Source organism: Aphelocoma coerulescens, unplaced genomic scaffold (genome assembly GCF_041296385.1).
Source record: "Aphelocoma coerulescens isolate FSJ_1873_10779 unplaced genomic scaffold, UR_Acoe_1.0 HiC_scaffold_56, whole genome shotgun sequence".
Classification (NCBI taxonomy): domain Eukaryota; kingdom Metazoa; phylum Chordata; class Aves; order Passeriformes; family Corvidae; genus Aphelocoma; species Aphelocoma coerulescens.
The window spans coordinates 2,974,724-2,985,209 of NW_027183905.1; the positions used below are offsets into that span (position 1 = coordinate 2,974,724).

A 10,486-nucleotide genomic window follows, 5' to 3' on the forward strand; every position below is an offset into this window, starting at 1 on the left:
GGGATGTTTGCCCTCATCTCCCGGGACAGAGGGAAGTTCACTGTGGTCTCCCGGGACGGAGGGAAGTTCACCATCATCCCCCAGAACAGCAGGAAGTTCACTGCTGTCTTCCTCCTCTTTGGCCTCCTCTTTGGAAGCACAGGGAGCCAGAGGAGGAGCTGATGCTGCTTTTGTGCCCTGTGGACAGATGGTAGCGTGAGGGACGGGAAGTTCTATCTCAGTTATCGCCTTATTTATCCTCAGCTACACATCCAGCTGCACTAAGCAGAAATGGGATTCAGAGCTGTTCAAACTAGGAAGGGGCTAAAGTCGACATTGCCACTTATTGCTGGGCATTCCATATTCCACCGTGGCTAAAGCCAGCAAGCAATCTTCTGCCTGCAAAACCAGACCTGCAGCTCTTCAAAAGCTCTTCAGCAGAGAAGGAGAAAAGTGCCAGGGATCCCTTTGCTGCTGCTGCTGCTGCTGCAAAGACACTGGCAGGAACTTTCCTTCAGCCTCCCAGGCTGGCGCTCGACTGCCACACGCCAAGCTCACAACTCTCTGCACAATTCCGACCACCAAAGGTTCCTTTCCCACTCACCGAAGGAGGAGCTGCTCGGGATCCACGTGTGAGGTGCCCTGCAACGGGACAGGCAACACGAACCAGATGCTGTTAGGAAAAACCTGCCCGTGGTGGGAACTCCCACGGAGCAAGGACACCCCGAGAGAGCATTTTGCTTCCACAACATCCCTCCAGGAGCCACAGTCCCTTCGCACAGCAAGCAAGAGAACAGCACAGAATCCTGGGCTGTGTCAGCTCTTGGCTGCAGCAGCCAACGCAGGGAGTTCCAGGCTCCGCTGGCACAGACTCTGCGCTTGAGGGAACAGAACCCCCCCGGCTCCATTGCAAATGCTGTGCACGCCCCGCTGGCTGCAGACACCCCCTTTTTCAGCTGCAGCTGCTGGCAGGAGCTCTCCCAAACCAACGGTGTCTTAATGGCAATTTGGTTACAAAGGCAGCTCAGTTCCACTGGGAGAACAGAAAGCACACAGCGAGCCCGAAGGCACCGACGCTGCAGCCAGGGAAAACCTCGACTTACGTGCCAAGTGGGCTAAAAAATACCCCGAATAAGCCACAGAGTACAGAGTGCAAACTGCAGCAACCGCTTGCTGGATCATTTTGGCCGTGCTGCACACGTGGCAGACTGTACCCCTGCAAGCACAGAAGGACACCCGGCAGGGGCTGGGCTGGCTGCTGAGAATGCCTCGGGCAGGAGGATCCTCCGGCAACCAGCGGGCGCCCAGAGCCGCTCTGGACACTGAGGGCTCCGTGCCCACAGCAACGGGAACACGGCGAGGACGCGGCAGCGTTCCCGTGACATCACAGCAGCAGCTCCCGCAAGAACCGCCTGGAAGGTTCTCCTCTGTCACAAAGGAGCACAAAGGATCCTCCCGGGGCACAGCCTGTTGCTCAAAGGATCCAAGAGGAACCCAGAAAATGCAGCAGACCAGGACAGCCCATAGCCAAGCCTGAACAACGAAATCAAAGCCATGCACTGATGCTCCGAATTAGGGGCGGGAGTCGGGAGGCTGCAGGGCTTCCCAAGAAGCCGGAGGCAGCCAACACGCAGGGCTGGGCAAGTCGGGCCGGGAGCAGCGGAGAGCTTTGTTTCCCTTCCCAGCTGAATGGCGGCTCGGGCCGGGCCCGTTCCAGGGCTGTTCCTCAGCTGCGGCTTTCCCCTCACGCAGCCCGGGGGGCGCTGGGAGCGCGGGGCGAGGCTGGGCCGTGTGCAGAGCCCGCCCCTCGCTGCGATTGGGCGGTGCTGCCGTCAGTCGTGGTTCTGGCGCGCTGATTGGTCGGAGCGGGGAGCAGCCCGGGCCCGGAGCCGCCGGCAGGGCGGCCGTGGCGCAGCAGAGGCGCCATTGGCGGAGCGTCTGTGCGGGCCCGGGAGCGGCGGCGGCGGCCGGAGCCCGGTGAGGCGGCGGCGGAGCTCGGAGGCGGCCCCAGCGCAGGTGGGAGCCGCGCTCGGTTCTGGCGGGGCTCGGCGCTGGCTGCGGGCGGAGGGGGCGGCAGGGGGCTGGGGCGGGTTCGTTGTGCCGTGTGGGCGCCGTGTTCGCCCTGGCGTGAGGGCGCTGCGGGAGCGGCTGCCCGCGCTCTCCTTGCCGCTGCTGCCTCGGCAGGAGCCGGTGCCGGAGCAGCGCTGGCTCGTCCCGGCTGCTGTGGGTAGGACAGAGGTGGCTGCCCCGTCGGCGGGAGTGTGCGGGAAAGTTCCCGTGGCCAGAGGTTTGTGTCCCCAGAGGAGCCGGAGGAGTCCTGTAAAAGGAACTTTATTCCTGGAGCAAGGGAGAGGCCACGGGGCATTTCCCGTGGGGTCTGTCCAAGTGTTGGAGGACGCAGCCTCCTTTTTATGCCGATTTCCCGGCCGCATCTCCGTGTCCCTTTCCCCCGTGGCTGAGGTCCTTGGAAGGTACAGACTTCCCGATGCGCCTGCTGCATGTGTCCCTTAATGTGCACCCCGACTTTGTAGAACATCCGATATTCATGGCTCTGTTAAGGCTTTGTTCTTCTTCGGGAAGTTCAGGAATTTCACAAGAGCTTGGCTGAGCAGCAGTTCGTGTCAGTTAGTAACATTTTCTGAAATTTATGGTTTCTGTCTTAGTTCCTTATCTCCAAGTCCCTGTCCCTATCTCCAATGGGATTCACAGCATCTGTTTGTAAAGACACGTTCATTTTTTTCCTTTGAATCCCCCCCTTCTTATTTTTCAGTGCTTCTCTTTACAAACTTTAAAAATGCCTTAATCTGTTTTTCCTGGGCCTTCTTTGGTTTTGGGATTATTCTCAGTGACCTCATTCTGTGTCCTTTTGTAGCCGTTTCTGGGTCAGGAGGCCTGGCTGCCACCTGCATGCCCTTGATCCCCTGCTGAATGAGCTGCACTGAGCAAGGTGTGGTGCATGGTAAAAAGATGAGAGTTGCTGTAGCACCTGAGAGGAGAAACAGCATTCGTTTAACCCATGGTCTGCCAGGGAACCACGAAAATGTGTCCCATTCCCACCCTTTCCTCGTTTGGAGCAGTACATGAGCTGCTTTCTTCTTTCCTTTGTTCTCTGTTTCACCACTTTTCCTTGGCCATCTCTTTGCCAAGAGCAGTTTGAGTCCTTTAATTTTCCCCAACCTCCTGGTCCTTCTGCTGAAAGAGGATCTGATGCCATCCCAGGGTGAAATGTGGCGTTGCTCATGGGAGTGGATTGGTGGCTGAGAAGGTCAGGAGCTGGAGCTGTGTGCTTGGTTCTGATTTGGAGGACAGCTTGTAATCTAATGATGCATTGAAATGATCACTGGGTTCTCTGGCACCTGGTATGAATTTGTTTGGGTTCCCAGGGGCTGCTCCATGGTGTTGTAGGATTTGTTCTGGTGGCCGTTCATCTTTTCCCCATTTTTGGGCGCTCCCAGAAATGCCAGGGATGCATCAATTGACCTCTTTTCTCTGATGAAATCATCACATCCTTGGATTCCCAAGTGATTTCGCTGACCTTGTGTCAGCAAAAGCAGCCCAGTGGTCAAACGCACCCTGTATAACACAGACAGTGCCAGCAGATGTTGGAGTGGGGTGAGGGATGATTCCCCCCCGCTTTTGTGAGTGAAGTTCTCCCAACATTCTCCGTTTGCTGTTTTCCTTTGCAGCTTCAGGGATTTCTGTGGCAGAGTCAGAGATGCTCAGTGTGGGCTCTGCCTTTAGCGATGCAAATTCCGTCTGTGCAGGGAGGCAGAGCTTGGGGTGAGGGGCAGAGGGAATCAGCCCAATTCCTCTGGCAGGCAAGGAGAGCCTGGCACATTGTGCACACTTCCCCCAGCAGAGATAATTTGCATTTCTAAAGCTCCTCTGCTGGCTGCCTGGAAGGAAGCTTCTCTTCCAGGGCAGCCATCAGGTGACTCACAAGTGGGCCCCCCCAAAAGCGGCGCTTTCCCCCCCCTTTTTTTTTTTTTCATATTTTTAAACTGTTTATGAGGGAAAGGGTCAGTTTTAAAGCTCTTCCGGTTTTGCAAAATGCAACCTACAGGTGAATATTGAAAAACCCATTCCAAAATTCTGCCATCACTAACAGCCACGCACACACATACACAAAAAAGCCCCAAAGCAATAAAGATTTTTGCTACTTCTTGTCCTAAGACTAAAAATTGACTCTCAAACCTTTGGCCCAAATCCAACTGACAATATCAAAGTAGGATTATTAAGAAAACGCCTTCTAATGATGTAATCTTGTCACCAAAACTGTGGGAAGAACAAAAACTCTCCAACAACCTTTTAAGTGTATGAGGATCAAGGCTGAAGAAAATGAATGCAGAAGCTAAGTTTTTAGTAATATAACATTGAACATTTATTAGTAGAACAAGGGCAAATCACAGCCTGGGGCGCTTGGCAATGTTGCCAGAGGCGCCCTCCATTCATTTTACTGTGGGCTTAAGTACTCTCCTGAACTGTTACATATTCATTAACCCAGAAAGGAATTTACACTTCCCTCCCCTTTCCCCCTGTCCCGTTTCTGCCCCTTCCCCCAGCAGGACACCGCCTCAGTCCTCTGGATCGCTTCAGAACTGCAGACAGGCCCCCTCTCTCAGGTGCCTCCGCAGTCTCCAGCCTCATTTGCAGCTGCCAGTTCCCTTGGGCGGTGTGAGCTCTGATGAGGTAACAATCTTCCTGGGATGCATGCGGTTTATCTTCTTTGTTTCTCTAAGATGTCTTGGTTCCTGGCTCTGTAGTTTCTCAGCTCAAAAGACATGTATTACCATGTGTTTATTAATACATTTCTTAACATACTACAACTATTTCAAAGTTACAATTTACCTTAATCTTGTTTCTACTTAAATACATTTTACCTTAACACTATTTCTACACAATCCATCATCACTTGTAAGTGTTAAAATCATATCTGTGAAAGACAACATTTATCATTCACTCATTTATCACACCAGGGTAAGGAATTCACTCATTTATCACACCACGGTAAGGAATTCCAAACATGAATTCCGGGGGAGATAATTGAATATCTGGCCTGGGTCTGGCTCTTCCTGCCAAAGCCAATGGCAGCAGCCGTACCCGTGGCATCTTGGTTTCTCTCAGCAGCTTCAGAAGGTGTTTCTTTATTTCCCCATTCATTCTTTCCACCTGACCCGAACTCTGGGGGTGCCAGGGCGTTTGGAGGTCCCACTGTGTTCCTAAAGCAGCCAGAACGGCCTGAAGGATCTTTCCTGTAAAATGAGTCCCCCTGTCTGTGTCTATTGCTTCCACAATCCCATCTCTTGGAATTGTTTGTTCCAAACATGCCTTAAGAACTGATGCAGGGATTGCTGAAGCAGTTGGAAATGCTTCTGCCCCGCTGTGAGCTGCCATGCTGTTAGCAGAAGATATTGAAGCCTTCCTGCTCAGGGCATTTCAGTGCCAGGCTCTTCCAGGTACCCCCAGCTCGGCCCTTTGAGCTGAGCATGCGGGTGCTGAGCTGCGCTTTGTCTCCTTCCCTTTCCTTAAGAGCAGCGTGTCTTGTCACTCTTTTCCCTTCTGCTGCCCTTGCAGCCCCATCCCTAAACACCTTTTCTCCCTCAGGCCAGGGAATGTCTGGTCAATCTCTCCTAGGCCGGCTCTGGAGCTCTGTCACTTGACTGCAGCCATGGGTTTCTTGCCAGCCCCGTGTCCAGGGCCGTTCAAACAGGAGGCTGGGTTCAACCCTTGCCCTGTCCTCAACTCTGAATCCTCCTGTTCCATCCAACAAGTTTCATTCTGTAAGAACCCAGCGCTGCTCATCCATTTAGAGGCTCCTTTGGTTAACAAAGCTTTACCTTGATGCCAGGCTTGAACAATCCGAGATTCTGCTGCTGTCAGTTTTCAGGCCTCAGTTCCCATTAAAGCCAGGGCTGCACAATTCTGCAATAAGACAATGAGGCCACTCTCTGGCCACTGGGTGAAACATTTGAGCCCAGGAATTCCTTTGGCATGGCCCTGATTAACATCCACATGCAATTCAAATGGTTTTTCCCTGTCTGGGAGGGCCAGGACAGGAGGCTCAGTTAATCTGCTTTTGAAGCCTTGAAAATTGTGCTTTCCTTCTGGTGTCCATGATGGGGTTTCTTGCCTGGCAGGAGAGGAGTGTTGTAGGGAGAGATGCCTGGCTCCAGAAGCGCTGCCTTTAGCAGGGACTCAGTAAGAGGCTGTAACCCCTTCCTTGCCTCCCTTGGAAGAGGGTATTGCTTTTAGACACCACTTGTCCTGGATGCTCCAGAGGAATTTGGAGAGGCTCCATATCTGATTTTCCCTATTTCCGTGGGGCTGCCCACACTTCTGGGTTCCCTTCAGCAGAGGCCTTCGCAGACATTTGACACCAAGGTCCAGCAGCATTAGCCTCTGTATCTCCTTTGACAATATGAATTTGCATTCCCACTTCATCCACCAAATGCCTTCCCAGTAAATTATAATCACAATTAGGAACAAACAGAAATTGATGCGTTTCAAACCCATCCCCCACATCTACTGATAGTGGTTGAATAAAACACACCTGGCAATCTTTCCCCCTTATTCCATGGATAATGAAAGAACTTCTTGACAATTTCCCCCCTTAGGTGTCAGATTCGGAGTGGATCGAGAGGCCCCTGTGTCCATCAGGAGCAGCCTCGTCTCGATCCAGACACGCCCTGAATGTTCTCAAGGGCTCTGGTGCGGTGGGTCCCTGGTCTGCTGGGAGCTCTGCCAGCCGTGACAATCCATGTCCATGTGGGGTGGACTTGCTGGTGCTGAGGGTGCTGCTGTCTGTGCTTGCAGTGTCCTTCTGGCCTGCAGATGGACCCCTGATTCCTTGCCAGGGGCTGTTTGGGTGGGCTCTGCCGTGCCGAGGAGGGCAATGCCTGTGCCAGGTGCTTGTGGCCGCCGCCGTCCCCTGGGTGCTGGGGCCCCCTTGGGCCCTGCGGTTCATCCCTGGGGGGCTGTAGAAACTCTGCCATGGCCTTTGCCTTCACCTTGGCCTTTTGCTCATCCCTTCTTGCATTGCCCTGCTGAGCCTTTCTGGCCAAGTGCTGCAGGGGCTTCTTGTGCCTCTCCTGCAGCCCCCTCAGTGCCTGTGGGTGCTCATCCTCTGACAGCTGCTGAGCTTTCTGCAAAATCATTCATTTCTCCAGTGATCCGAACAAGATCGATAAAAAAAAATCCTGATCCTTCCACATCCCGCAGCCTCCTGGGGGCCGGGGGCCACTGCCGGCCCTGCCCGGGGGGTGTTGGGGTCAGGCAGTGCCCGGCGCTGAGCCCCGGCTGCCCCACAGCCCCGGCCCGGCCCCACAGCTCCCCACAGGCCCCCAGCCCGTGCTGCCCTGTCCTGCTGCTCCCCACCACAGAGAAAACCCCTGAAATCCTGAATTTCTTTGTTTCCCTGTCCTGGAGACCAGGGATACAAAAGATCTGGATCAGCTTGCAAATGTTGAGGATAAGATGGTGCTGAAAAGCATCCCAGTCCTCACTTTTTTCTCTTCCTCCTCTTTCCCATCTTCCTTTTCCTTTCTTACCACATAGATTCCTCCTGCTGCTGTTTGCCTTAACCATATTCCTGCACACTCCCTTCAACCAATCCCTTCCCAGCACACCAACACCATCCGTCCCCTGTTGCCGAGACCCCTTCTCAACTTCCCTTTTTACCCGTGCTGGGTGTCCATGTCCTTAATTAGCTCTGGGAGAATGTGCAAACTACCTCAACATTGTCCCCTTTTGTATAGGAAACGATGTCCATGGTTCTGTTCAGGCTTTGTTGTTGTTCTGGAAGTTGAGGAATTGAGCAGGAGCTTGGCTGAGCAGCAGTGTGTGTCAGTCAGTGCCATTTTGTGGAGCTGCTGGTTTGTGCTGTCACTTGCTTGTGTGCAAGTGCGTGTGGCTGTGTCCGAGCAGATTCAGAGCATGTGTTTGTAAGGAGGCGTTGGTGTTGTTGGTTCGCTGGGGGTGCCCGGTTTTCGGGACATCCCCCCTGGAGCAGGGTGTCCCCCCTTGGTGCAGGCGCGGCCCTCAAGCAGCGCTCAGCCAATCAGAAGGCGCGGCGCTGGTGACTCAGCAGTTGCCAGGCAGAGCCGCAGCGCCCGGCGCTCCCCAGCTGGAGCCCACGTGTGGCCCGGCCTTGGCGCCCCCCGCCAGGGGAATTTGGGGAGGTGGGAGGGGGGGAGCGCCAAGGCCGGGCCGGGCCGTGCTGTGCTGGCAGAAGTGGCTGCGGCGGGGGCCGAGTGCGGGCAGGAGCGGCCGAGAGCCCAGCGCTGCCCCAGCCCGAGCTGCCGCAGCTGCATCGCTGCTCGTGCTGTGCGATCCCAGAGCTCTGGGGGGCAGAGCGAGCCAGGGCTGGGTGCTGGGCCTGGGGGGAGCAGGAGAAAGGCTGGAGGAGCAGGGCTGGAGACCAGAATGGTGAAACGATGGAGGTGGGAGCAGCAGGTGGGATTCTGCAGGAGAAGGAGTAGTGTGAGGAAGAGGCATATGAGGAAGAGTAGGGATACAGGACGAGGAGGAGGATCAGGAAGAGGAGGCACCGCAAGGTTCCATCACTCGCTGTATCTGCAGCCTCCCCCCAGCCCCAGGAGCGTTGCCCCCCCCATCCAGCAGGTGATCAGGGAGGGGGATCCACGATTTTCCCGTGGGTGAATCTTGGTGTTTCTGAGGTTTCTTGGGCTCCATGTTGGTGCTTTGGTATTTTATGGGGGCTGAAATGTTTATATTTTGGAGGGCGTTTTGTCTGAATCTTGATGTTTTGGGAGTTCTTGGTCTGTGTCTTGATGTCTGGGGGACTTTTGAGCTGAGTCTCTGTGTTTCTGAGATTTTTACAGACACAAGATGCCCGGTGATGGACCTGGGCAGGAGGAACCCCCAGCCCATCGTGGTCACCCCTTGTTTTTTCCCCCAAACCAGGATTTGCCAGTCCCAAGGTGTGGCCGGATGGAGGAAGAGGAAAACCCTCCGAGATGCCGCACGAGGAGGGGCTGCAAACGCAGCCCAGAGAGATCCAAGGAGGAAAGAGCACCCCTGTGCCGGGAAGGCAGCCGGAGATCCAGGGGGAGCTCGGAGCTGGGGGAGAAGCCTCAGGGTGGGGAGAAGCCCCACAAGTGCTTGGAATGTGGGATGGGCTTCAGCTGGAGTTCCAGCCTGATCCGGCACCGGAGGATCCACACTGGGGAGAGGCCCTATGAGTGTGGGGAATGTGGGAAGGGCTTCATCAGGAGCTCCGAGCTGATCCAGCACCAGGTGGTCCACACCGGGGAACGGCCCTATGAGTGTTTGCATTGTGGGAAGAGCTTCGGGTGGAGCTCCACCCTGAGGGCACACCAGCGCACCCACACTGGGGAGAGGCCCTACGAGTGTTCTGAGTGTGGGAAGAGGTTTCAGACCAGCTCTGATCTCCTCAGACATCAGCGCATTCACACTGGGGAGAGGCCCTTCCACTGTCCCGACTGTGGGAAGGGCTTCAATCAAAACTCCACCCTCATCACCCACCGGCGCATCCACACTGGGGAGAGGCCCTACGAGTGTCCCCAGTGTGGGAAGAGCTTCTCACACAGCTCTCACTTGACCCAACACCAACGGAGGCACCGCTAAGGGAAGCCCTGCGAATGCCCCGAGTGCGGGAAGAGCTTCGTGTGCTGCTCCAGCTCCATCCCCCGTGGGAGGATCGGCGTTGGATGATCCCCAGTGACCCCCGTGGGGCAGAGCCCTGGTGACCCCTGTTCCGGGTGATCCCTGCTGGGTGGGGGGAAGGTGTTGGAGAGATTTCTTTGCCTTCTCCTTGTGCTGCTGGGATTTGGTTGGTAATAAATTCCCTCCCTGTGCCCAGGCTGGGTGTGTTGTGCCCGTGCTGGTGCTTGGGGCGGGATCTCTCCTGGTCCTTCTCTCAGCTCCTGGACCTTTCCTTGTATTTCCTGTCCCTGTGCAGTAGCAGAGGGCAGGGACAGAGTGGTTTTGGTGTCTCCAGGCATCCAGGCAGGGCCAGCCCAGCCCCGGGGGTTGTGGGGGGTTGTGTGGGTCCCCTATTTTCGGGACATCTCCGCTGGAGGAGGGTGTCCCCCCTTGCTGCAGCCCCAGCCCTCAGGCAGCGCTCAGCCAAGCAGAGAATGCCCTCAGCTGGGGCCTTGTTTTTGGGCAAAGCTGAGCCCCTGGACATGTCCCTCCCCATTTTGGAGTGCAGCTGAGCTCCTGGATACCTGGGTCCCCAGTTTTGGGGCTCTATTGGGCTTGCACAGCCTGGTTTTGGCAGCAGGGTTGGTTGAGAGGTGGCTTCTGAGAGAAGGATCTGGAAGCTTTCTCCATGTCTGGCAGAGCCAATTCCTGGCAGCTCCAAAGATGGAGGTGCCGGATGCAGAGATGCCCCCACAGCCCCTGGGAAGGAGGCAGGAGGGGGAGGGTGTTTTAAGGGTCTTCTTTTCCTTCTCATTCTCCTGCTGTTATTATTTTGGTGTCATCAATTTAACTGATATAGGGAGAAGGGTGGAAAAGAGGAAGT

General features: G+C 55.4%; 1 protein-coding gene across 1 annotated transcript; it reads left to right on the plus strand.

Moving 5' to 3' along the window:
- Positions 1-1,893: 1,893 nt before the first annotated feature.
- Positions 1,894-9,781, plus strand: LOC138101929 (zinc finger protein 239-like). The gene is made up of 2 exons (XM_068999678.1): positions 1,894-1,995; positions 8,902-9,781. Exon 2 carries the CDS (start codon positions 8,929-8,931, stop codon positions 9,583-9,585), a length of 657 nt encoding a protein of 218 aa, XP_068855779.1. The 5' UTR covers positions 1,894-1,995; positions 8,902-8,928; the 3' UTR covers positions 9,586-9,781.
- Positions 9,782-10,486: the final 705 nt, after the last annotated feature.

Excerpts from the sequence above, each read along its gene's own strand:
- LOC138101929 (XM_068999678.1), top strand. The coding sequence starts at position 8,929 with ATGGAGGAAGAGGAAAACCCTCCGAGATGCCGCACGAGGAGGGGCTGC.